This window comes from Stenella coeruleoalba (genome assembly GCF_951394435.1).
Source record: "Stenella coeruleoalba genome assembly, chromosome: 20".
Lineage (NCBI taxonomy): Eukaryota > Metazoa > Chordata > Mammalia > Artiodactyla > Delphinidae > Stenella > Stenella coeruleoalba.
Genome location: NC_137166.1, coordinates 48,879,739 through 48,906,843, shown reverse-complemented (window position 1 = coordinate 48,906,843; position 27,105 = coordinate 48,879,739). Strand labels below are relative to the sequence as shown.

Here is a 27,105-nt window from a genome sequence, read left to right as displayed (position 1 = left end):
AGGATGGCTATCATCAAAAAGACACGAATAACAAATGTTGGCAAGGATGTAGAGAAAAGGGAACCCTCCTACACTGTTGGTGGAAGTGTAAATTGGTACAGCCACTGTGGAAAGCAGTTTGGAGGTTCCTCAAAAAACTAAAACTAGGATCATTCTCATTTAATAAGCAAACAGGCAAAATAACTTGCAGTCCACAGGTGAGTTGCAGAAGCAGGGTAGAAACCATGCTCCTGTAGTGCTAGGGAGTTTTCCCCAAGAATGAGGAAGAAGAGGAGGCTCCAAAGCCCCCCGCCCCCAGCAAAATAAAGACAACCCAATAAGTGAAACATCCACACCATGGGAGACCCAAGGGAGAAGTCACAAGCCCCAAAATTGTATAGTAAAATGGTAAGTGTCACTGTGGGAGAGTCTCTCTTTTTGAGACAAGACAAACCTCACCAGCAAAGGCTGACTACACTTGTCTCAGAAAGAGACGCTGCGCTGCTGGAACTCTTATTTCCCAGCCTCCCTTGTAGCTTGATGTGACTAAGTGCTGCTGGCTGAAATCTGGGCGTGATGGCTGCAGCTGCAACAGCCACCTTGGACCATGAGGTGGAAACTATGAGCTGAACATGGCAGGAGCTTGGGTCTCTGATGATCATGCAGCCACCAAACCACCCATGGACCACCTACCTCTGGACTGTGTTTATGTGAGAGGGGAAATAATGTTCTATCCTATTGAAGCGTTATTTGGGGTTTTGCTATGAATGCAGTTAAACATGATCAAATGCAGTTAAACAAATGCAGGTGGCATTCCTGCTTTCTGGCAAGTTCCTAACATCTCCTGGGCACCAACTCTATGTCAGCCACTGTGCTAAATAACTGTGTGATGTGATCTCACTAAATTCTGGAAGGAACCCTAAGAGGGAGGGTCTCCATCTGCAAGTTAAGTAAACTGAGGCCCAAAGAGGTCATACAGTGGCTAAACTGTGTCCTCAAATTCAAACCCAGTCTGATTCCAGAGGCCATGCTCCTAACCACCACACTCTAGTGCCAGGGCAGCTTTGCCACAAGGATGAGAGAGGGGAACTTTAGACACTGGGAAATCGGGGTGATAGAACAAGTGGATGAATGACAGGTGGCTGATAAGCAGAGGCTTTGGGGATTGGGAATCGAAGGTTGATGAAATAGACTAGGATTGGGGGTTTCTAGGGGCAGAGCTGTTGGGCATTGGTTACAGTGGGTTGCGGGGACAACAGGTGATAACTGAAACCTTCAAGGTGGGACTGGCTGGAGTGGTCCAGGCTCAGCAGACTCTGAGTGGTTGGCAGCTGGCTGGGAGCTGGGCGCCGTGGGGTAGCTGGGGTGTTGGGGACAGCATTCTTAGAGCTAGTGGTCAGCGAGTGGGGGGGCTTTGGATGGCAGCCAGACAGGGTTAGAATTCATGGGAACTGGAGGCTGGCATGTGAGTTGAGACGAAGGCCGCGGTAGAAGAGGCCAGAGGGTGGCTGAATTCAAGGCTGGCTGGCTCTGACACCACCCCCATTTATCCACCGTCTACTCCCTACTACTGGTTTCACATGTCATCACTAATCTAAACCTATACCCAGGTGCAGCTCCCCACCCCACCTCAGACTGGCTGTGTGACCTTGGGCAAGAGACATCGCCTCTTTGGGCCTCAAGTTCTTCACCAGTAAAATGGTGGTGGGGCGTGGGGGGAGATGACAGCACCCACCCCCCCAGGGTGATTACCCAGATTAAGTGAGTAAGCACACACAAAGCAGTTATGTGATTATATAGTGTCTGTAAAAATAAGTACATTAAATTTTAAAAGGTCAATGAGGTAGGTATGTGGTGAGACTTTTCAGAGAAGCCCTGAGGATCTGAGAGGTAGAGCAACTTGATGAAGGTCACACAGCAGGTAAATGGCCCAGCCGAGATCAGAGCCTCCAGACCGTGTCCAGAACCACTATTCTTTCCACTTTATGTTGCTGGCTAAGTGGTAAGGCACTGCCCTAGTAGGAGCTCCTGGGGGACCTGAAAAGGCCAGAAAAGCAGGGATGCAGCTCACCCTCAGCCCACCTTGCGGGCAGGGGCTTGCACTGAGCCAGGACCCACCTGAGCTGTGGCCGGGCAGGAAGTGATCCAGAAAGACCGGCTTTTTCCTCCGCCGTTTGCTTTCGATGCCATGGGGGTCTGAGGGAAGACAGAGATGAGGACCCCTGGATCCCAACAGCCCCTCCTCCCCAACCTGGGGTGGGCCAGGGCAGTGGGGTCAGTCATCCCCTCCCAGTAACCTGGAGAGGGATGTGAAAAGGGGCAGAGTGAACACACCAGAGCTATTCAGCTCCCCAAGGACATCGGGCAGCCCCCGTTTCCGCTTCTTGTCCACACCGTAGCTGTCTGTTTAGGAGATACCAGAGGCATACAAAATAATCCATTAAAAATAAGAATTAATTAAGAATTAATTATAGAGACCATTTGGGAAGTTGTTATGCTGTTCTGGTTTTTGCCCAAACAATGCATATAGATGTCCACATCTTAATCAGAATAAAACCCAAATCTCCTTCTAGCTACACTGGAACGTCCCAGGCACTATGCTGCCTCAGGGCCTTTGCACTTGCTGTTCCCACTGCTTAAAACACTCTTCCTCAACTCTTACCACTTCCCTGGAGAATTGCTTAGTCATCCTCCCATTCTCAGGTCAGCCATCCCCTCCTTTAGGAAGCTCTCCCTGAACCCTAAGGCTGGGTCAGGTGCCCCACTCTGGGCAATCCAAGTTCTGTAAGCAATTCCAATCCCAGCCCTGCCCACTCTGGTTGTCACTGTATGGGAATGGATCTGTGCCCCCTCTCCCCATAAGACTATGAGCCTCATAGGTTAGGGCTGGAGCTGTCTCAGTCACCGCTACGTTCCCAGCACTACCCAGCGAGGGCCAGGCACGAGCAGGCGTGCTGAGGGGAGGAATGATTAAATAGTCCCAAAATGTCATAAAATGGGTACTATTATTATTTCCATTTTGCACAGGAGGAGTCTGAGGCTAGGAGAAGCCAAGATCTCACAGCCAGTAAGCAGCAGACCAGGATTTGAACCCCAGTCTGTGCAACTCTGAGCCTGCATTCTACTTCTGCCACTTCCCCTTTCCCCTTTGGGTCACCACAAGCAAGACCAAAGACCTAGTCTCTGGGGCGGTGGGTCACCCTGGGTGGCCTTGGTTACCATGGTCCCGAGGCAGGTATGTGAAGGGCAGAGGCTCACTGCAGACCCCATCAGTAAGCCGCTGCAGGAAGACATTCACTGTCACAGGTTCAACAATCTCCAGGTCCTCGTAGGGTGGTGTCTTGAACACAATGGCAATCTGGCGGTGCACGTCGGCCTGGGAGAAGTCAGCCCGGCCTTCCCAGGAGGCTCTGCTGAAAACCACCGATATATCCTCTGGCAGGAAAGTGGGGGTGTCAGCTGAGCCAGGACACTGGTCCACCAGAGACCCAACTCACTCAGCCTCCCCCAAAATCAACACCAATATTTCTAAGAATAAAACTAGTCATAATAAAACTAATCATAGTGGCAACTAACTTTCTGTTGAGCACCTACCATGTGCCAGTCACTGACATACACACACACACGCGCATACACACACACACACACACACACACACACTCATCTAATCCTTTAACAATCCAAAAGGCAGGTAGACTTAATATTTCCACCTTATCAGGGGCCCCCAAGACCACCATCAGATTCAGTGATTCACTAACGGGACTCACAGGACTCAGCATATAGTTGTACTCATGGCTATGATTTATTACAGGAAAAAGACATATGCACGCGCAGTTAAGAGGAAAGGTGCCTGGAGCGAAGTCCAGAGGAAACCAGGTGCCAACTTCCAAGAGTTCTCCCCAGGGGACTCACACAGAACATGCACACCGCACACTGCTGCCCCCAGTGGCAACACACATGAAATGCTTCTACCAGGGAAGCACATTAGAGACTTACTGCCCAGGGTTTTTACTGGGAGTTGGTCAAGTAGGCTCCCTCTAACTGGCACATATCAAAATTCCAGACTCCCAGAAGGAAAGCAAATGATCTGCACAAACCATATTGTTTGTACGGTTTAGGTACAGTGAGCCACTCTTAACAGTCAGGGAATGGTAGGAGCCCTCTCAAAGTTCCCAAAAGCCAGCCAAGGGTCAACCTTGTAAGCTGGGCTTCCAAACACTAACAGTCTCAGACCTGCTATGTTAACTCTTTTCTAGACACCCACTTCATAGATGGGGAAACCGAGGCTTGGAGGGTTTAAGAGACTAACCCAAGGTCATACAGCTGGTAGCAGAATAGTCGGGATTCAGTATGCTACTCTGCCTACTATTTCTTTTTCTTGTCTTATTGCATTGCCTCTCATCACACTAACTCCATATACTGAGGCTTTATATGTGTTGGACAGACATGGTTTGCCTCTAAGACACATAAAAATCCTATGAAAAAACTACCTTTAGGAAGTCCATTATATTGAGGGGAAAGCAAAGGCACAGGGAGGTTAAGTCACTTGTCCAAGGTCACAGAGTCAGCAAGTGGTGGAGCCAAGATGGGGATCCAGGCAGGCTAGAGCTCTTCACCACCAGCTGCTACAGCTTGAGGAAGTTACTGATATCTCTGGGCCTAGTTTCTTCACCTTCAAGAGGGAAAGTCATAGTACTCACCTCACAAGAGTTGTTAGGAGGATTAAATGAGTCACTCCAAGAAAAGGACTTAGAAGAGGGCTTAACATAATAGGTGCTCAGTCCATGTTAAGTATGATAGTTTTTATTAGTATTATGCAAAATACTAACTCCAGGTCTGGCACTCAGGAAATCCTCAGTAAATGCTAACTCTCTGTAGTGTAGTTTTTAGGTACGTGGGATCCCATCTCATCCTAACACCAGCTCATTTTAGGGATGAGGAAACAGGCTCAGGGTGGTGAAGTCACCTGCCCGAGATCAGTCAGTGAGTGAGTAACGGAACAGGACTCACATGTACCTCGAATCATTCACCCAGGGCAGGAAGAGTTTCCCTGCCCTGACCCCAATTCCCAGACTCCTAACAGCCTCCTTGTCATTCCTCAGATTTGAGCTCAAATATCACCTCCTCTGGGAAGCCTTCCCAGATGCCCGGACCATGTCTGGACTTCCTGTTGTTCAATCTCAGCACTTTGTCTTCTTCCCTCTCAGCATTACTCACATTTGTAATTTGTCTTTCTTTCCCTACCTCCCTCTGAACTGAGAGCCGTGTGAGGGCAGAGGCTGGGGCTTTCTCTGTCACTGCTGTGTCCCAGCACTGCCTAGCACAGAACCCAGCACAGAGGAGCCACCCAATAACCATTTGCTCGTTCATTCAAAATCTTATAAGAACCTTCAACTCCTGGGTACATATCCAGAAGAACTGAAGACAGGTGTTCAAACAAAAACTTATACACAAATGTCGAATACAACGCTATTCATAATAACCAAGAGGTGAAAATAACCCAAATGCCCATTAACTGATGAATGGATAAACCAAATGGGATATATCCACATATGGAATATTAGCCATAAAAAGGAACAAAGCACTGATACCTGCTACAGCATGGATGAACCTTCATAACATTACGCTAAGTAAAAGAATCCAGACATAAAAGGCCACATATTGTATGATTCTATTATATAAAATGTCCAAAATACGTAAATCCATAGAGACAGAAAATAGATTGGTGGATGCCAGAGGCTGGAAGAGAGGGGAATAGGGAGTCACTGCCTAAAGAGTACTGGGTTTCTTTCTGGGGTGATGAAAATGTTCCGGAACTACAGAGTGGTGGTGGCACAACCTTGGGAACGTACTAAATGTCAATGAAGTATACACTTCAAAATGGTTAAAATGTTTTGTTTTAAGAGTAAACCTTGCAGAAAAAACGAAAAATAAAAGAGAGAGAGAGAGAGAGAATCAGGAAAAAAAAAAAAAAGGTTTTTGTTTTTTTTTTCCCTGAGAACCTCATGTGTGCTTGGCCCTAGACTGGGTGGTTCTGGGGACACAGCTGCTCACCACGATGCTCCCAGGTCCTGCCCAGACAACCCAGTGGCGGGAGGGTGGGGATGGAGATAGACGTTAACTATATAACCATACAACCTGAGAAAGGATTGTGGGCGGATTCCTGAGGCTGTAGCATGTTCTCCTACCCTCCTCCCCTCTCACTGCCCTCCTGCCCCATTGGCCTCACTGTTCCTCCAACAACTAGGCCTGCTCCTACCACAGGACCTTTGCACTTGCTGTTCCCTCTGCTGGAACACTCTTCCTCTCATGGCCACACAGATTCTTCGTGGCTCCAGTGTCACCTCCTGAGAGCGGTCCTCCCTGGCCCCACTAAGTCAAACTGTGCCCCACAACACCTCCAGCCATCTCTCTCTGTCCCCTTCCTCAGCATTATCTATCTCCAGATACTACTTTTTCACCACCTTCCTGATTTTTTTTCAACTCCCTTTCTTTATTTTTCCTCCCAGAAGCACAGACCACCTGGATTCAAATCCTGTCTCTACCTGACTACCTCTGTGACCTTGAGCAAGTTACTTAATCTTTCTCTGCCTCGGTTTCCTCATCTGTAAACGGGGAATAAGAGAATCTACCTCATAGAACTGTTAGGCAATTAGATGATTGAATAAATGATGCATACAAAGTGCTTAGGACAGAGTTTGGCACTTAATAAGAGCAAGATAGGCTTCCCTGGTGGCACCGCGGTTGAGGATCTGCCTGCCAACGCAGAGGACACGGGTTCGAGCCCTGGTCCGGGAAGATCCCGCATGCCGCGGAGCAACTAAGCCCGTGTGCCGTAACTACTGAGCCTGCGCTCTAGAGCCCGCGAGACACAACTACTGAGCCCACGTGCTGCAACTACAGAAGCCTGCGTGCCTAGAGCCCGTGCTCTACAACAAGAGAAGTCACCGCAATGAGAAGCCCGTGGGCACCGCAATGAAGAGTAGCCCCCGCTCACCACAACTAGAGAAAGCTCACGCGCAGCAACGAAGACCCAAGGCAGCCAAAAATAAATAAAATTTAAATAAATAAATGTGGAATTAAAAACAAAAAATAGATCCCGCATGCAGCAACGAAGATCCCACGTGCTGCAACTAAGACCCAACGCAGCCAAATAAATAAATAAATATTAAAAAAAGAAAAAAGAGAAAGCTCCCCCCCAGGCAATCCTGGGTTGTTTTTTCTTTTTAAAAAAATCCTGTTTTTAATTGGTCCAGTGGTTAAGACTCCGCCCTTTCAATGCAGGGGCCGCGGGCCAAAAACTTTTTTTAAAAACCAACAAAAAATCCCAAAAACCCTATTTGAAAAAGGGTTTTGACATTTGAACAGATGGGGAAACATCGTCCATTTTCTCCATTCGTAGCCCTGATCCAACTGTCATAAAGCACTTATTTATGCACCTCCACGATTTTAATACCAGAGTCCCCCCGGAACTCATGATGGCAAGGCCTGCCAGGTACCCAGCGCAGGCCAGCACTGTTTGTTTGTGCCTCCTTCTTTGCTCATGAATGAGTGAGCAGGTGAGCGAGTGACTCAGTGAGTGAATGAATCAATGGGCTATTTCTGTCTACCTCCAAAACCAAAGCTCTGGACCCTTCCACTCGGCTCCCCTGGTTAACTGGCTCTTCTTCACCCTCTCATCCTCCGGGCTCCCCAGCTGCCCCTGCAAGCCGGCAGACCCCACTCCGCCCACTTGCTGCCCCAGGCCCCTCACCTTTCTGCACCTTGTCGCACAGCAGGTAGAGCTCCTCGCCGCCCGTGCACGGCCCGCTCTCCTTGTTGATTCGGCAAATCCGCAGCTCTGACGTGTTTGTGGACTCTGGGAAAGAGGAGAGGAAGGGGCACACAGAAAAAACGAGAATTCAGTCATCAAACCCTTACCAGGTACCCCATGGGTGCCCACCCTGGGGTGTGGAGAGGTGGGAAATGGAGAAGCCAGGGTGCCTGATCCTTCTGGAACCTGTGGTCCAGGTGGAAAAAGAAGATGCCCAGGCAGGAGGGGTTAATGGACGATCATGAGTCCTCCGTGCTGAGGTCCGGTGAGTGTCTGCCCAAAAGGGAGACCCTCAGACCTCAGGGAGGGGTTGGTGGGGTCAGGAGTCAGGGATGAGTCTTAGATGAGGGCTAATGGCCTGAAACTTGTAGCGGACACATGTTGTTTTGCCAGTCTAGCAGTCCTGGCCCTTCTTTTGTTAACAGCCCCCCCCAGTTTTCCTTTAAGGAACCACCCCCCACCTCAGTCATGGGGATTGGGTAGGGCGGAGCCCACTCCCAGCTCAGCAGTGATCATGTGCCCTAGACCTGGCCAATCACAGCATCGCCTCCTTCTGGCTACAGCTGATTAGTCAGAGAGGAGGACATGACTAAAACTAGGCCAATGAGAGACAGCCCTGGGACTTGGAGCAAAAATGCTGAGTAAGAGAATCTCTCTTTGGGAGCAGGGGAGAAGTGTCATGCTGGTAGGATGTAAGACTAGAGCTGCGTACAGTTATTTTGCCCCTGCATGGGAGGGCCCTGCCAGGAGTGACTCTAACATAAAGGAAGCATGGGCTGAGAGATGGAAAGAGATCCCTAATGACATCACTGAGAACCTGGATGCAGCCAGACCTGAAGCACTGTGCTACCTCTGGATATTTTTAGTTAATGGAACAAATTCTTCTTTTTTTCCTTGTTTGAGTTGGGATTCTATCCCCTGCACCCATAGAAGTCCTGATTGAGTGAATATCCCTGCCCATTTTGATGCTTGTGCCAGTCACTGCAGGCTGGCTAAAATCTAACAGCCATTCCCAATCTCCTCTTCCATACCTGTACCTCTCTACAGAGGATGAAAAACCTAGATACTTGCTTTCTCAGATTCTCTTGCAACTAAGGGTGGCCGTGGGACCAAGTTCTGTCCAATGAGACATAAGGAGATGTCTACCAGGGTGATTCTGAGGAATATATTATTTTCTCTATGAAAGAGAGAGAGATTATTACTCATGCTGCCTCTTCTCAAGGGCTACCTAGTATAGTTGTCCTGGTTGTGCATTCTGCAACACCAGAAAGCCCCATTCCCAGAGGCTACCTAGTAAATGCTGACCCTTAGAATTGGGCAGTGTACAGCCTGCACACCACACAGGGTGTCACTGCCCATCATGCCTTGAACACAGACATGATGTCTGGAGCTGTGGCAGCCAGTTCCTGACCATGAGGGAAAACCCAAGAGAATCACAGAGCTGCTGAACCAGCACCCTGATATAGCTGAGCAGCTGAATCAACAGGAACAGCCTTAATAACTGAGAAAAAAAGAAGAACTCCCTGTTTGTTCATGCCATTGTATGTGGGGCTTTCTGGTACCTGCGGCCAAAGACAACCCTAATGGAACAGCACCCTCGACTCACTCTTGTCGTAGACGGGCTCAGAGAGCACAGGGTCCATCCGGCGCATCTGTCCTTGCTGGTCCCTGTATGAGGCCTGGAAGCAAATCCTCACGACATTCATGTCCACCTCCTGATGGTTCTTCAGGGACCCAGCTGCAGGAGAGATATGGGAAGGCTGAGTGTGGGGGGTGGAGACCCTGGTGGGGGATGGGGGACAGGGAAGGGATGGGGCTGTGGTGATGGCGGATACTGGAGAAGGCGAGGGGACAGGGGTGGCAGAGGGGGCGAGGGGTCTGAGAGGACAGGATGCTGGGGCTAGGCGTGGGGACTCACCATTGTAGGGGTCGATGCCCAGCTGAATCTTCCGCTCAATGGCCGCCTCGATCTCCTTCTTCCTCACACACTGGATGCCCAGGTTGTTAAAGCTGAGTCGGGGGGAAGGGGGGAAGGGGGGTAATCCTGAGGGGGCAGGTATAGCCCTAACCCACAGGACGGCTCTGGTAGATGCTGTCTCAGGGCTCACAGTCTCAGAGGCTGGAGACCCCAGGCCCAGGGGTCCCAGCATAGGGAGGGGACTGGGGTTCAAACCTTTCAGGGGTGTGGAGAATTCTTGAGAGAACTTATCTTTACCACAGGAAAGCACCTGTTGACCTCATTTATAATAAGAAAACTGCAAATTAAACAGCAATGTGATGCCAATTTAAAAAAAAACTCATCAAAACAGCAGAGATCAAAACATCTGACAATACCCTCTGCCGGTGATATTGTGGAGAATCAGGCACTCTCACCCATTGCTGGCGGGACTGTAAATTGCCCCAGCAATCACATATTGGAGGACAACATGGCAGTATTCATTCATCCTACCAATATTTCTTGAGCACCTACTGTGTGCCAGGGACTGTGCTAGGCACTGGGGGATACAGCAGGGAACAAAAGAGATAAAATCCCTGCTTTCATGGCGCTGACATTTTCACTAAGTTTATAAATCACTAAAAGTATAATTGCACAGACTTGGGGCCAGCAATTTCATTTTTAGTAATTCATCCTGCAGAAGAAAGAGTATATATGTGAAGCTGTTCACTGAAGCACAGTTAGTGATAGAGCAACAAGAGATTGGAACCATTGTGGGTGCTCATTCATAGGGACTTAATTAATTGTGTGCAGCCATACATTGGAATACTATGCAGTCAATAAAAAGGACAGGACAGCGCTAACTGTACTGACGGGAATTATCTCTAAGATGTACTGGAACATAAAAACAAGGTGCAAATGTCCGCTACCATTCATAAGGGAAGGAAAAAAAGATAAATGCCTAGCATATCTTTAGCTGCCTCCAGAGAGGGGCACTGGTGGCCAGAGGACCAAAGATGGAAGGAAATTTATTTTTCACTGCACACCCTTTCTGAACCTTTAAATTTTTAAATTAAAAGCATATAAATTATAAAGCGAAAGAAAGAATGGGATTTGCAGCTAAGTCAGGTCTGCAGTCAAATTCCAGCTCTGCCATTGGCTATCTGGGCTCCTTCGCCTCTCTGAGCCTCAGTTTCCTCCTCTACAAAATGGGGATAAATATAATGCGTGTGAATGCGTGTGCGGCAGGGTTCCAGGCCTAGGTAAGACCCTCCACGGCCCCCAGGCCTCAGTTTCCCCATCTAGGAAATGCAGTGGGGAGAGTCTGGCTAAGCTGCCTCTGCTCCTAAGGTTTTCCGGGGTGATCCTCAGCCCCTCAAAATCTCCGTGACCAAGGGTGAGGGGTCAGGGCTCAGGTACCTGTGCCGGGGGCTGACATGAGGCCGGAGCCGCACCCTGCAGACACCGTCCGTGCAGTCTTTCCCCACGAGGCTGTGAGGGTGAACGCGGTGAGGCCAGTCCTTCCACACCAGGCACGCGGTCACCTCCACCTCCCGCAGCCCTCCACAATCCCGGAGCTGCAGGAAGACAGGTGCTCTTGGGGTCCCTTTGCAAACACCTGCACCCATCCAAGCCTCCTTTGGTAGCTCCCCGCCCCTCCCCTCTCCCCGACGATGGAGGAATGTTTGCTGAAGACCCCTCCAGGATCCTAAACCGAAGGCTTCCAACCTGGGCGCCTCATAACATGAGAGCTGCCCCACAGATGTGCCTTCTTTCGCCACTTGACTTTAAAAACATTGCATGCACACAAGGTCTCCAAGCACAGCCCACAGATAACATACTAATTGTGGAGAGACCAGGTAGACACCACCTTAACCATATGATCAAGGTCAGTGTCGCCACTACGGGGCCAAAGTAACACAGGCATCCCCTGATGGGATGGACTGGGAAGAACACGTCACTTCTATGACAGCCCCTTCAGAAGTGCATCACCGGAATCTAATCAGGAGGAAACATCAGAAAAGCCCAAACTGTGGCCATCTGGTCAGACATGAAAGACAATAAAAATACGGGTGTCATATTTTGGGTTAAAAGAGAACAAAAAATGTATTTTGACCTGGCTGGTAGTTACACAGTGTGTGTGTGTGTGTATATATATATATATATATATATATATATATATATATATATATATATATTTGTCAAAATTCCTAGAGCTATACACTTAAGATTTGATTAAATATAACTCAATTTCAAAAAAAAAAGAGGAGAGAGGCTACAGAGACATGATAACCAAATGCAACATAGGATCCTTGACTGGATCCTGGATTGGGGGGGGAACAATGATAAAACACACATTTGGGGGACAATTGGGAAATTTAAGTATGGACTGTATATTAGATGATATTATGGAATATTATTAATTTTCCTAGGGATGGTAATGAGTGTCCTAGACATGCAGGAGCTTATTTTTAGGAGATGCCCATTGAAGTATGTAGAGGTGAAATAACATGATATTTACAACTTATCTGCAAATGGGTCCGCAAAAAACACAATGTGTATTTGTGTGTGTGTGAGCGCTGTGCACGCGTGTATGTGTGTGTTTGTGTGTATGGAGAGAGAGTGACAGATATAGCGAATAGGGCCAAATGTCAACTGGTACGTATAGGTGAAGGGTACACAGGTGTTTATGGTACTCTTAATTTTTCTGAAGATTAAAATTTTTTTCATCTAAACTCATCAAAATGTGTACATTAAATACATGCCTTGTTTGTATATCAGTTATACCTCAATGAAACAAACAAACAAAAAACCTAGAAAAAAAAGATTTAAAGGATTTTTTTTTTTCAGAATAAAAAGTTGGGGCAGGGTGGGGGAGGGAAGGACTTGGAGTCTGGGGTCAGCAGATGCAATCTCATATATAGGATGGATAAACAACAAGGTCCTACTGTATATCAGAGAACTCTATTCAATACCCTGTGATAAACCATAATGGAGAAGAACATGAAACAGAATATATATATATATATATATATATTTATATATATATGTATAACTGAATCACTTTGCTGTACAGCAGAGAACACAACATTGTAAATCAACTATACTTCAATAAAATAATGTTTTTAAAAAGTTGGGGAAAATTTGGAGCTTACATTTGAAAAGTATGAGACATCACGTTATTCCAGATTTCCAGATTCTCTTTTTTAAAAGGGAAGTTATGGCAACTGGGGCAGGACTTCTACTCAGCAGCCACGTGGGGCAGCAGATAGAAACTAGCCCCTTGAGACGGGGCCCAGACCCACGTGGCCGCTTGGCTTTCCTGGGTCACTCACAGGGCCCTAACTGGCATGAAAGAACCACAAAAGCCTGCTCCGAATGTGTAAAGCCGGTGCCTATAAAATACAATGAACAGGTGTGTCTCAGTGAGGGAGTACTGCCCTCTAGGGGGCGTTTGGGATACTGAGGACAATTCTGGTTGACACTGGGATCGGGACCCACAGCAGGCAGTACAGGGCCACAGATGCTACACAGCCTGCAATACCAGGACAGTCCCACACAAGTCCTGCAAGACCTCTGAATGTCCCGCCAACATTCACATCAGTGACAAACCTGTTTTAAATGGTCAGAACCCAGAACCTCCTTCCATTTTACATGTACAGTATTTTTTCCCATAACTTTCAAACACACTGAATTTTCAAGGACTGCAATCACCATGTTAATTGAGAGAAGACTGGTTTCATTTGAACTGAGAATTGTTCACCACTTTGGTGGCCTTTTTTTTTTGCTGCGCCACTGGACTGCCAGGGAATTCCCAATTGTTCACCATTTTGGAAAATCCTGTCACCTATGGCCACGCTGGACGTGTGGCATTTAAGTCGCCAAGTCCCCACGCTGGGTCGGGCTGCATTCATGCTGCTGTATTAATGAAATCCAAAGCAACCGCTACTTTGTTTTCATTTCCCTGAGGCTGTGCCCGAGCATTTACATACTGAAATAAATGTGCTTGTATAGGCTGTATAATTTTATTTCTCCTTCATACTAAAGTTGGGGCATTATGGATTTCAGGGATGATTATGAGCAGACAATTTATATTGAGTAGACAAATTTCATTGAGTCAGATGGGTTAAAACCATTAGTTTAACCAGCTCCCTGATGTAACATTAGGAGATTCTGAAAAGCAAGATTTCTGCAAGGCTGAAAGCTTTTCATTCCTTTTTTTTTTGGCTACACCATGCGGCATGTGGGATCTTAGCTCCCTGACCAAGAATAGAACCCGCGGTTCCTGCAGGGGAAGCTCGGAGTCTTAACCACTGGACCGCCAGGGAAGTCACGAAAGCTTTTCATCTTTGAGATGTCATGCGAGATTGTGGATAGACGTTAGGCTTTGAAGTCAGTCAGAACTGGTACCAAACCAGGCTCTACCTGGTGATAAACCTCTCTGGTCTTACCATCCTGATCTGTAAAATAGGTACTAAGTACCTGGCACACAAGAGCACTTAGTAAATGGCAGTAATTACTACAATGAATTTGCTGTGTACCCTTGTGCAAGTAACTTACACTCTCTGAGCCTCAGTTTTCTCCTCTAAAAGATGGGGATGAAAATACTAAATCGAAATTCGGAGTCAGGTCACCCCCTATTGTTGGACATTTACTGTTCTAACTCTTTGAAATCAAAACCAACACAAAGCTAGAATAACTGCCTGGAAAGACTTAGAAATAAAAAGTTGGGGAAAACACAGCTTCAAAATATCACCCCACAGGTAATGTACTAATTACAAAGGGAAAGCTATACGTTTTCAATGGTGGTCACTCCCTGTTATGGACTGAACTGCACGCCCCCAAAATTCATATGTTGTAGCTCTAGCTCCCAGTACCTCAGAATGTGACTGTATTTGGAGATAGAGCCTTTAAAGAGGTGAGTAAATTAATGAGGCCTTAGGGTGGGTCCTAATCCAGTCTCCTCATGGCCTTATAAGAAGAGGTAATTTGGACACACAAAGAGTGTGCTGACACTGCTGACACTGGACACACACCAGTGCTGACACAGAGGAAAGACCAAGTGAGGACACAGCGAGAAGGCAGCCGTCTGCAAGCCCAGGAGAGAGGCCTCAGAGGAAACCAGCCCTGCCAATAGCTCGGTTTTGGACTTCCAGCCTCCAGAACTGTGAGACAGTAACTTCCTGTGGTTCAAGGCACGCAGTCTGTGGTACTTTGTTATGGCAGCCCGAGCTGACTAACACACCACCTTCACCACGGGCTCCGACTCAGCATCAGATATTAAACTACCACCCCATGGCCATGATGTGAGACTCTTAGAGGCCCACAGCATCACCGCTGGGGTATTCCCACCAAAATGAATAACCTGATCTAATCTGGAAACAGCCAATAAATCCGGAATGTGGGACATTCTACAAAACGCCTTTCCTGTCCTCCATAAATGTCCCTGTGCTGAAATGCAAAGACAGACTGAGGAATGAACCCAAGTCAAAAGATACCAAAGACACCTGTCTTCCTCTGTTTGGGCTGCTGTGACAAGATACCGTGAACTGGGTGGCGTACACGCAACAGAAATGTATTTCTTGACAGTTCTGGAGGCTGGAAGCCCAAGATCAGGGCGACAGCACGATTGGGTTCTGGTGAGGGCCTCTTTTGGGTGCAGACTGTGTCACTGTGACCTCACATGGTGGAAGGGACCTTCCCCATCATCTTGCGGGTTAGGGTTTCAATATATGAATTGGAGGGTGGGGGACACAAACATTCAGACCATAGCAACACCTGAGAACTAAAGGCAGCACGTGATCCTGGACTGGATTTTAAACAAGCAGACAAGAAAAGAAACAGGTATAGAGGATATCTGGGGTCAGCTGGGATCATTAGACTATGGACTTAATCTTAGATAATATTCTTGCCGGAATATTACGTTTCTAGAATGTGATAACAGCATTGTGATTAGACAAGGTCCTACATTGTAGAAAAAAGTCATGGCTCTTGAGAGATACAGGCTGAAACATTTTGAGTGAAGTGTCATATCTCTGACTCACTTTCAAATCTTCCTCCGTAAATGTCTATATAAAGAGAGGCAGGCTTCTCTGGTGGTGCAGTGGTTAAGAATCTGCCTGCCAATGCAGGGGACATGGGTTCAAGCCCTGGTCCAGGAAGATCCCACATGCCGCGAAGCAACTAAGCTCGTGAGCCACAACTACTGAAGCCTGTGCACCTAGAGCCTGTGCTCCACAACAAAAGAAGCCACTGCCATGAGAAGCCCACACACCACAACAAAGAGTAGCCCCCGCTCACCGCAGCTAGAGAAAGCCGGCGTGCAGCAACGAAGACCCAACACAGCCAAAACTAAAGTAAATAAAATAAATAAATTTATTTAAAAAAAAAGAAAATAAAAGAGAGAGGCATTGGGAATTCCCTGGCGGTCCAGTGGTTAGGACTCTGTGTTTTCACTGCCGAGGGCCCGGGTTCATTCCCTGGTCCAGGAACTAGGATCCCACAAGCCTCACGGCATGGCCAAAAAAATAAACCAAGAGAGAGGCATAAAGCAAATGTGGCAAAAGGATGTGGGTGTTCATTGCGCTATCCTTGTCTACTTTGCATAGGTTTAAAATTTTTCCAAAAAAGTTGAGACATAAAGTTGAAAAAATATCCCTTATCAAATTGGAAAAACAGACAAAATGCTTAAAGATAAATGAGGCGCTACAAAATTGCCCCTTAACGTACCACACTTGCCCATTCCTGAAAAGCCAGTGATGGAATATACGTTTCAAAGTAAACCGTTCTTTTCACCAGAATGTCCCGCTAACACGCTGCTTCTGGCCACAACGCCTGGAGCCAAATCCAATAACAACAACTACAACCACCTGTCTGAGTAAGGAGTCCTGCACACCAGTGCTGGGCCATCTCCCTGGTTTCCTCACAGTGTCCTGTGGGGGCAGGAGCTTCATCCCCATTTTACAGATGAGGAAACTGAGGCCAAGGGAAGCACTGGACTTGCCCTACATTTACAGCTGGTAAATGGCAGCGCCAGGACCAAAGCCCAAGTCTTTCTGACCCTAAAATCCAAACTTGTTGGGGTAGGACAGGGCCGCTCTGCTAATCCCCCAAGTAAAGCTCTGAGTACAAATCCCACTGAGGAAGAGGAGAGGGAAACAGATCTCACACGAGGGAGCTGGGACCTGGGGCCGGGGTCAGGGATGGCGTCCCTGAGGTGGGCTGAGGCCTCACGGGTGAATAGGAGGTGACCAGGCTGCAGGTGGAAAGCACTCCAGGCAGGAGGAATGGCACAGGCAAAGGGCTGGTGGCTGGATGGTGGTGAGTGAGGAGGGCTGGATGGGAATGGGCAGGAGAAGCCGGACCATGAAAGGTCTTAGAGGCTCAGGGAGGATCTTGGGTTTCCTCCTGAGGGTGCTAGGGAGCCAAAGGAGGATTCTGAACAGGGGAGAGGAGCAGATGTGTAATTTAACAGCACCCCTCCGGCGGTCTTGTATGGGGAAATCTGAAGGAGACTGAGAGCTGGTCACCAGAGAGGAAGCTGGAGGTCAGGGAGCAGATGAGCCCGGGATCCAGGGCTGGTGGGATGGTGAGGACATAATTCAGGGTCCACGGACACTTGGGCAAAGATCCAGAAACACATGAAGTCTCCGTATTGGAAAGGCACAGGAACCAGGCCTCTCAGAAGTCACTGGGAGAGACAGTCATGCATGCAACCCCCCGGGCAGGGCAATTTGGCAACAGCCGTCAAATTATCTTTGACGGGCAATCCCACTTCCAGAAGTTGTTTTTTTTTTTTTTAACTTTTATTTTTTGGCCATGCCACACAGCTTGCAGGATCTTAGTTCCCCCACCTGGAATCAAACCCGTGTCCCCTGCAGTGGAAGCGTAGAGTCTTAACCACTGGACCGTCAGGGAAGTCCTAAAATGTGTTTTTTTTTAACTTAAGAATATATCTTGGAGCTGAGCTCACATCAGCATGACTGAAGCTGCCTTATTCTCTTTACCATCTCATCCCACCGTGTGGACATAGGATACTATATTGTGCAAGTCTCCTATTGGTGGACATTTTGGTTGTTTCCTGTTTCCCGCTATTACAAGCAGGGCTGTAGAGAACGACTCAGTTCATCTATTATTTCCTTCATGTGTGTCACTCAAATAACTTCTGGAAGGGAATCTGGTGGTCCAGTGGTTAGGACTCCATGTTTCCACTGGCCTGGGTTCGATCCCTGGTTGGGGAAACAGATCCCGCAAGCTGCGAGGCACAGCCAAAAAACCCCAAAAAACAGAAAACCTCACACATTTTATATACACACGCGCACACGCGCTCCCCTTTATGTACAAAAGGGGGATAGTATATACGTATATATATATTTGCCTGTATAATCATTAATCATAAAATACTCCTGAAAGGCTCCATGAGATATTGATAACAATGGTTACCTCTGGGTGGCGGGGGGGAACCTGGAGGCAGGAATGGGGGACTTTTGTTCATTTTAATAATTTAAATTATGTTAATTTAACATGACTCTTCATATTTTTGAATGTTTTGATCCACATCATATGATTCAAAATTTTAAAACAAAATAAAGGGCTTCCCTGGTGGCACAGTGGTTAAGAATCCGCCTGCCAATGCAGGGGACACGGGTTCGAGCCCTGGTCCAGGAAGATCCCACATGCCGCGGAGCACCTAAGCCCCAGTGCCACAACTACTGGAGCCTGGGCTCGCAACAAGAGAAGCCACCGCAACGAGAAGCCCATGCACTGCAATGAAGAGCAGCCCCCGCTCACTGCAACTAGAGAAAGCCCGCACAGCAAGGAAGACCCAACACAGCCAAAAATAAAATAAAAAATAAAATAAAATAAAGATGGGTATAGTTGAAAATCTTGTCTGTACCTTATCCATTCAGCACTGCCTCCAAAAAAGAATTCACCTGTATTTGTTTTCCTTTCCAGAGTTTCTGTACGCAAATACTACCAAATACCAATTGAAAATCTTATTTTCCCCTCTTTTTGACACACACGGTAGTACAGTTTACCTTGAACAATGTGGGGAGTGGGGGAGGGAGCGCTGGGGCATCGACCCTGCCTGCAGTGGGAAATCCACCTATAACTTAGAGCTGGTCCTCAGTATCCGTGTTTCTGCGGTTCCGCCTGGGGGGATTCCAACAACTGGGGATCGTATTTACTGTTGAAAAAAATCCCCGTTTGGGCTTCCCTGGTGGCGCAGTGGTTGAGAGTCTGCCTGCCGATGTAGGGGACGCGGGTTCGTGTCCCGGTCCGGGAAGATCCCACATGCCGCGGAGCGGCTGGGCCCGTGAGCCATGGCCGCTGAGCCTGCGCGTCCGGAGCCTGTGCTCCGCAACGGGAGAGGCCACGACAGTGAGAGGCCCAAAAATCCCCGTTTAAGCGGACCCGCCCAGTTCAAACCCATGTTGTTCAAGGGTCAACTGTATAATACCCACAAAATTCTGCACCTCAATTTGAACAAAATTAATATATCATGGAGATGGATACTTCCACATCAGTACCTCAGGGATGGCTTCATTTAAAATTTTTTCTGTATTTATATTTATCTGCACACTTACACAGATACATTTGTCCCTGCTGCATAGGATTGCAATCGGTAGATTATCGATTATTTCACCAGTCCCCTGATGATTAACACGGAAACTTCCAATTCTTCTCTATACAAACAAGGCTGCAAGGGAGAAACTTGTACGTCCCTCTTTCACCCAGATGCAGGCATATCTACATGATAAGTTCCTAGAAGTGGAATGGCCCGGCCTAAGAGTAATAATGATAATAATAATTATACTAGTAATACTAGAAGCTCTCTCAATCGAGCACTCACCATGTTGGAGGTACTTGGCGTGTATAAGTAACTCATTTACTCCTCCCAGCAACCCCAGGTGCTTGGTTATTATTATTATTCAGTTTTTTTAATTTTTGGGGGGGCCACGCCACCGGGCCTGCAGGATCCTAGTTCCCCAACCAGGGATCGAACCCGGGTCCCAGCAGTGTAAGTGTGGAGTCCCAATCACTGGACCACCAGGGAAGTCCGTATTATCCCATTTTGTAGAGGAGGAGGCACAGAGGGACCGAGTAACCTGCCCAAGGCAGTACCTGGATTCGAATCCAGATACTCTGATTCTTAAGGCCTCACTGGTGAACCAGGAGGCTACCAATGACAATTTTGACCAATACTGTCAAATTGCCGGGAAGAAGGCCTTTCTTTGAATGCCCTTAAATTTAAGGCCAAGTGACAGTGGTATCATCCGCTCCAACAATAGCAACAGCAATAATAATAACCACCATAAAATACATGAATAATGAAATACATGCATATGGATCTCCGGGGCGGGGACACGCGAGTCCCACCGCCCCTGGTGCCCACCTCGATGGCGGGCAGCGTCTTGCTGGCCTCTGTGCTGCTCTCCCCGAGGATGCTGCCGGCCGAGCGGCCCTCGCACTCATAGCGGAAGCGCATGCCGCGCTGCTTGGGCTGCTCGGTGATGATCAGGTGCGGCCGTGGCCCGGGGCCCGGAGCCGGGGGCACCAGCCGGCCCAGAGGGCAGCCCCAGGGCGGCGGCGTGGCCGGGGGCGGGGGCGCCGCAGCGCCCAGGGTGACGGTGCTCAGGGAGGCCGCCCCGCGAGACACCAGGCGCGGCAGCCCCTCGCCCGGGCCCGGCTGCGCCCCCTCCAGGCCGAAGCCATTCTCCTTGATGTACTCGTCGATGATCTCTGCGGGAGAAGCAAAACCTAGGGATGACGCTGATTGTCAAAGAAAAGGCTTTTTTTACCCCCAGACTTGTGCTGCTCTCGCCTTTTCCCGTTCGTTCATTTCTTCAAGACATATTCCTTGTGGGCCAAGGGCAGGGGCGTCAGCTCCGAACACAGAAAAGCCCCTGCCCTCCTTCTTGGAAACAGACGCGTAGCGTCCCCCAGTTTCTTGAAGCCCAAAACCCCAGGGGTCGGCCTGGTTTCTCCTTCTCCTGCACCCTCCTGTCCACCCGCCTCCGAAACAGCTCCTGAACCCATGCCTCCATCACCTCTCACCTGGATCAAGGTAGAACCAAGTCACAGGTACCCCTGCCTCCATCTTGCCCCCATTTAATAACAACGAGAATAATAGGTGCTCTGCCCAAGCCGTTCTCATCTCAGAAGGCAGCACCACCATCCGCGGTGCTCAAGCTGTAAGGAGGCACATCTTTATCAGCTGCTTACGATCGCACGTCTACTATGTCCAATCCATGAACTTCTCCTGCCTCTACCTCAAATATACATTTATGTTCCCACCACCTGTCCCCACGCCCACTGCTCCCTCCCTGGGCCACCCTCCATCATTCTCCATCTGAACCACTACTCCTGTTCCCCACCTCGCCTCTTCCAGTCTATCTGCCAAACACAGCCAGAGGGATCTGATGTCAGACCCTGTCCGCTTCTGAACAGAAGCCTCCAGTGGCTCCCATCTCCCTAAGAGTCAAAGTCAACACCTTCCCCATATAAAACTCTCCCCAAACTCCACTCATCTCAGGAAAACAGGACAAAGACAAAACCCACACCCCCGACCTTGGCCACAGAGACTTCTGTGGACGGGCCCCCTCTGTCCTGGGCTTCTTGCCTCCCGCTGCCCCCTGTCATCATGCTCTGGCCTCTTTTCTGTCACTTGCACCCACCAAGCCCGGCCCTCCCTCTTCAGGGCATTGGACTGGCTCCTCCATCTGCCTGTTCCACGCTTCCCCCCATTCAACCCATGCTGGCTCCTTCTCATCCTTCCGGTCTCAGCCTATCTCTTCAGAAAGGCCCAATCTAGTGTGTTTTCCCCAGGCCTCTTGCTGTTTATTTCCTTAGCCCAGTCTAACATTATTTTGTTCTTTATTCCTTTTCCTCCTGTCTCTGCCACTAGAGTATCAGTTCCAAGAGAGCAGGGACTTTGGTTCGTGGCTGAATCCCCGGTGCCTAGAACGGTGCCTGGCGTGCAGCAGGTGCTCAATACAACTCATCGAAGGAATGAACAATAGTTGTAGTAACAGTAACTAATATTGAAGACGGCTGGCCTATGCTGAATCTTCACTAAGTGTCAAGCATTGCTAAGTACCCTGGGAGCACATGACTTTGTTAAAATCCCCCAGCAGTCCCAGAAGTCATACTGTGACCTCCTCCCCAACAAGGAAGGCCAAGGTCCCTCTCTGTGAGCACTTGGACTCCCCAGCCTCCCCCCAGAGCTGCCCTGTGATACTCACCCAATTCATCTGTGGAAGGAAGAGAAAGAGAAAGGTGAGGTCCAGCAAGTGGTCAAGACTTTCATCTTTTAAGACAGATTCCCCAACCCCATCCCCTCCCGGAGCCCTTCCCCCTTCCTCCATCCTGGGAAATCCTGGGCTCTGACTCCCTGGGATGTTAAGCCCTAACCCCCATCTCTCCCTCCTGGCCTACCCTCCCTTCAGCTCCCAATGTTGGGGTCCAAGGGTCAGGCTACCCTCAAATGCCTCCCCCTAAAAACCTTTAGATCGGGGATTATGAAGCAGTGTTGAGAATATAAGGAAAAGCCAAGGGTCTCATCACCAGGGGAAAAAAACGGATGCCCAAGATTCTAAACAAAATGTGGGGGTGGAGCCCTCCCTGAAGCCCACCCTAGAGCCCGGGAGATCACTTCCTGGTGTCTGAAGATCCAGGAAGGCTGATCCTTCGCTTCTAGGCAACCACCTCCCTCTGCGTCCCATGCCAGTCCCCAGCAGTCCCCAGCCGGTATCCGGGATTTGCCCCTACTTCCTGAGGGGGGAATGACAGCAATGCTGGGGAAGCCCCTTATCACCTCCTCAGGAAAGCTCAGCCTGGAAGGGACCGTGAAGGATGGAAACCAACCTCCCATGATTCCACAGACAGAACAAGGGGAGTCCAGAGGGAGCAAGCAAGCCTGTGGGGTCACACAGCGAGGGAGGGCAGACCGGGGCCAGATGCCCCATCCAGGGTTGCCTGCGTTGGCCACTGGCCACTGAATCGTTGCCAGCCTGCCCTGCTGCCAGACCTGTCCTCCTCCTCCACTCTCGGGGAGTGGCTCCCAGAGCCAGACCTTTGCTCCCTGGAAAGCAGTCTTCCCGCCCCGCTTATCTCATGTGATCTGTGAAGTCACCAGGGTGGGGAGGACATCCCCACTTGGTAGATGGGGACACTGAGGCTGGGAGAGAGGAAGGGACGCGCTACAGATCACTGGCAGGGCCAACTTCAAGTCACTTCAACTTGGAAACACTTTCTCAGGCATTCGTGCTGGATAACCTGGGGATCCAAAGATGAGTTAGACTTTGAGCCCTCAAGGAGCTCCCAGGCTGCGAGGGGAAACTGAGGCCCGGGCAGCTGTGGCTGAAGCTTTGTACTGCCTCAGTTCAAATCCTGGCTCTGTTCCTTGCTAACCATGTGGCCTTGAGCCCATTACTTAAACTCTTTTTGTGCCTTGGTTTCTTCATCTATAAAATGGACACAATAATAATGCTTGTCTGGCTGGGTTCTTTAATATACGGGAAGCACTTAGTACTGCCATAATAGTAGACGATACATAAATGCTGCTGTTGCGTAAGGTGTTGGGAGACATTATTTTATGGATGTGGGTAAATTGCTTCCCGTCTCTAGGCCTCAGATTGTCTATAAAATGGGGAGGTTGGAAGACATGGTTTCAGAGCACGGGGTGTGGAGTCACACAGATGTTAGTTTGAACCCTGGCTGTCACTTCTGGCTGTGTTGCCTTGGGAAAGTTGCCTAACCTCTCTGAGCCTCCTTCTCTATAAAAAGGTCTGATATATCTCAGGCATTAACATGAGGATTTAGAAGCACACTGGGAAATTGCTTAGCACAGGGTCCGACCACTTCAGGCCCTCCATAAAACTTAGCCATTATTATTATTATTATCTAAAATCCTCTTTCATCCAGGAAATGTTAGGGACTTCTTCTCTTTATTCAGGGCTCAGCTCAGATAACAACCTGCCCCCCTCCCAAACTCCCACACAAACTTGCCACCATTCAGGGCCAGCCAGGATGGGCCACACTTGAGCAGCTGTCTTTCATGCCTCAGGGCCTTTGCACAGGCTGGTCTCTACCAGAATGCTCTTCCTTCAGACCTTTGCATGCCTCCTCCTCCACTTTCAGGTCCCTGGTCAAATGTCACCTCCTAGATGGGTCTTCCCTGACTACTTTATCCAAGATAGCCCCCAGAACCCCCACTCCAGTCACTCACAGTTAGGTGCCTTCGTTTTATCATTTTCATGGCACTGGCTAGGATTTGACATGACCTTATATTAGAGTGATTCATATCTGTCTCCTGTAGACTGTGAACACCAGAGAGTAGGAAACACACCTGCCCCATCCCCACTGTATACCCAGGGCCCAGTGTGTTTGGCCCATCAAAATGAGGGAAAATTTCCCTCCCAGTCTATCTCAGTCGTTCTCCCATCCCCACCATGCTATTTAGGTGTCACTGATCCCAAGATTTGTTTAGGGCCTTTATCACATTTTATAATCCTACATTTAATTCATTGTGTACATATCTGCTTCCACATCTAGGTAGGGAACCCTGTGAGGGCAGAGCCAGGGCTGTCTTGGTCACTGCTGAGTGCTCAGCACTGCCCAGCACAGGGCCAGGTATGCAATTGGAACTCAATAAATATCTGCTGAATGGATAACATCAGAAATTACTCTCAATTGAAAGAAACCAAAGATCTAGGTCTTGGGTCAGAAAAGTCTCAACCTTGCTCTTGCCCAGAACCAGTGCTTGGCAGTACCTGTTCCCAATGCCATCTCCCACCTTTCACTATCTCCCAAACTCACAAACCTCTTAGAGAACCCGCAGGGCCTCCTCCACAGCCACGCCAGCACTTCTGGGGTCCATCCCAAGATTTTACCTCCAGAGAGAGGTTCAGACCCAGCCCACTGGGGCCACTGAGTTTTCCTGGTGGCAGGACTCAATCCCTGCCCTCCAAATTCCAGCACATTTATGAGAGATGATGTCATCCTTTGGCCATGCTTCTGCATTTCCTTGGGCAGCACTGAATTTTGGATGGCACAGGATGAGGGGCCTTAGAGACTAGTGGTTCTCAACATCTCTGGGGAAGTTGCTAGAAATGCAAACTCTTAGAGCCCATCCTGGAGCTACTGAATCAGAAACTCTGGAGGCGGGGCCCAAAACTCTGTTTTAACAGTTCTCTGGGTGACCCTTAACTGCGTGCCAGACACTGCTTTAATACTGTTATTGCTTTAATACTGATACTGTTTAGCTGTATCAGCTCATTGAATCCTCTCGGTCGCTCTGAGGCATTGATATTATGCCCATCCTACAGATGAGGAAGACTGAGGCCCAGAGAAGGGAAGTGACTTACAGTGAAGGGGTGGTGGTACCAGTATGTAATTATTACGCTCTGCACTACCATAGTGAATCTCTAAAGAGGACCCTCTTAGAGAGTGAATAGGTGGTTAGTTTTACTTCCCCAGCTCCCTATCACCCGGGAGGTAGGGGCATCTGGGGACCCCATCTCAACGGGCAGGGAGGGATACAGGCTGAGGAAAGCTGAGGTAGACCTCCGCAAAACCCTCAGACAGAGGCGTACACAATGCCACCTCCATAGGATTCCTCCTGCCCCATCTTGAGCGTGCAGATGGGCAGGAACTGTGGAGGGCTGCTCACCCGTGGTCCTGGAAACGGCGAGCGAGAGCGAGGAGAGGTCCGCGGCCCCTGCAGGGATGGAGGCATGTCTCAGGAGGTGATAGAAATACGACGGGAGAACCAGAGAATCTCCCAAGCCCCACCCCGTTCCTCTCCTGGCCCCGCCCCTTTGGAGCATGCCCCTCACCCTTATAGCCCGCATGGTCCGGCCTTCCTTCCTTAACTCATGGACAGGTTCCCTAGTTTCTGTCAGTCACCCCACCCTTCATCACACTCAGGCCCTGCTCCTTCTCTCCCTTAAGAAGGCTGAGAAGGGCCTGGAGGAGCTCTTCTCAGCCTCAGTTAGGAAAGCCCCCACCCTCTTCCTTATTTCAGGGTCAGACCCTCCCTCTTCACTTTTCCAGTGTCAGGCCCGTCCCCTTCTCCCTCAGACCCTGCCACTTCTCTACAAAGGCAAGCCCCACCTCCTCTTTCTTCTCTGAGTCAGACCCCGCCCTCTTTTTTTCAGAGCAGGCCCTCCCCCTTCTCTCTGCCAGAGTCGGGCCCGCCTCTTCTCCCTCTCCGAGTACGGCCCCGCCCCCGTATCTCCCTTAAGCCCCGCCCCTTACTCTGAGTAGGTGAGACCTTGCTTCTTTGAGTTTAGGTCCCGCCCTCTTCTCGCACTCATGGTCAGGCCCCGCCCCCTTCTGTGGGCCAGGCCTCTCCTTTTTCTCCCTCTCTGTGTCTGGCCACGCCCAGTCCCGCAGGAGCAGCTCCCGCTCCTCCTTCTCCGAGTCAGGCTCTGCCCCTCCCCTCTCGTAGTCGGGCCCCGCCCCCTTCTTTGCCTCAGGGTCAGGCCCCGCCCCCTTCTCACTCTCTAGTGGGACGTCTCTCTCTTACCTTGGACCGGACCCGGTCACCATCCTCTGCCTCCTTCCTTCCCTTTGATATAGTGTCCCCGGTACCGTCACACTCTCCCCGCAAAACCCCTAAGACTCCTGTAGGAACCCCTAGACCACTCCAGGGCCCCAGGCCTCCCGCATCTCCAGTCCCGCCCCAGACTCCTCTCCTGAACCCCGGCCCCTCTTACCCAAGGCCCCCAGCTCCGGCGCAGCGGACGATCTGGCGACGCGGCGACTCGGCATGGCCCAACCAGTGGGGACTGACGGCCCGGAGGCCAGCCCAGACCAAAACACACACACGCGGGCAGGCCGAGCGGCCAGGTGGCACGGTCTGGCGGACGATCGCGGGTCGGGAGAGCGACGCAGGGGCTGGGGCCGCAGGCCGGGCTGGACGCGCGGCGCCCGGGTTGCGGGGGGCGCCGGGCCGGGCCGGGCGGGCGGCGGGCGGGGGCGGGGCGGCGGAATTCCCCGGCGCCGCCGGCCTGCGCGCTCATTGGCCTGCACCCTGTCGTTACGTCACGCCAGGGAAACGGGAAAACCCCCACGCGTCACGTGGCCTCGGGGGCGGGGCCGGCCGGGAAGAGGAGGCCGGGGCACAGGAGGGGCCCGGCCCGCGACGATGCCCATTGCTCTGGTTGAGACCACTGAGTCCTGCTTGGGGCCACTCACAACCTACCCATGGAGCAAGTAAGAAGACTGAGGCCTGCCCACCCCAGGTCTGCCAACCGGACTTGTCTGTCTCGAAGGGAAGCTTTGGGATCAGGAGGTTACCAGAGCTCCACAGCTGCCAATGATGATAATCTTTTCGAAACCTCCATAGTCTCTCTACAGCTCAGTTCCTTAA

General features: G+C 49.8%; 1 protein-coding gene across 1 annotated transcript in view; it reads right to left on the bottom strand.

Annotated features, from left to right (window-relative positions):
- RELB (RELB proto-oncogene, NF-kB subunit) overlaps nt 1-26,651 on the bottom strand; it is a 28,638-nt gene extending 1,987 nt beyond the window's left edge. Inside the window, exons 1-10 of the mRNA XM_079907676.1 lie at nt 26,450-26,651; nt 25,402-25,449; nt 20,125-20,489; nt 11,148-11,305; nt 9,711-9,802; nt 9,399-9,530; nt 7,733-7,837; nt 3,199-3,414; nt 2,314-2,382; nt 2,098-2,175 (exon numbers count right to left, since the gene is read on the bottom strand). Of these exons, the coding sequence (XP_079763802.1) occupies nt 2,098-2,175; nt 2,314-2,382; nt 3,199-3,414; nt 7,733-7,837; nt 9,399-9,530; nt 9,711-9,802; nt 11,148-11,305; nt 20,125-20,489; nt 25,402-25,449; nt 26,450-26,504 (1,318 nt within the window). The 5' untranslated portion in view covers nt 26,505-26,651. The remainder of the gene's footprint in view (nt 1-2,097; nt 2,176-2,313; nt 2,383-3,198; nt 3,415-7,732; nt 7,838-9,398; nt 9,531-9,710; nt 9,803-11,147; nt 11,306-20,124; nt 20,490-25,401; nt 25,450-26,449) is intronic.
- Between the last annotated feature and the right edge of the window lie 454 nt (nt 26,652-27,105).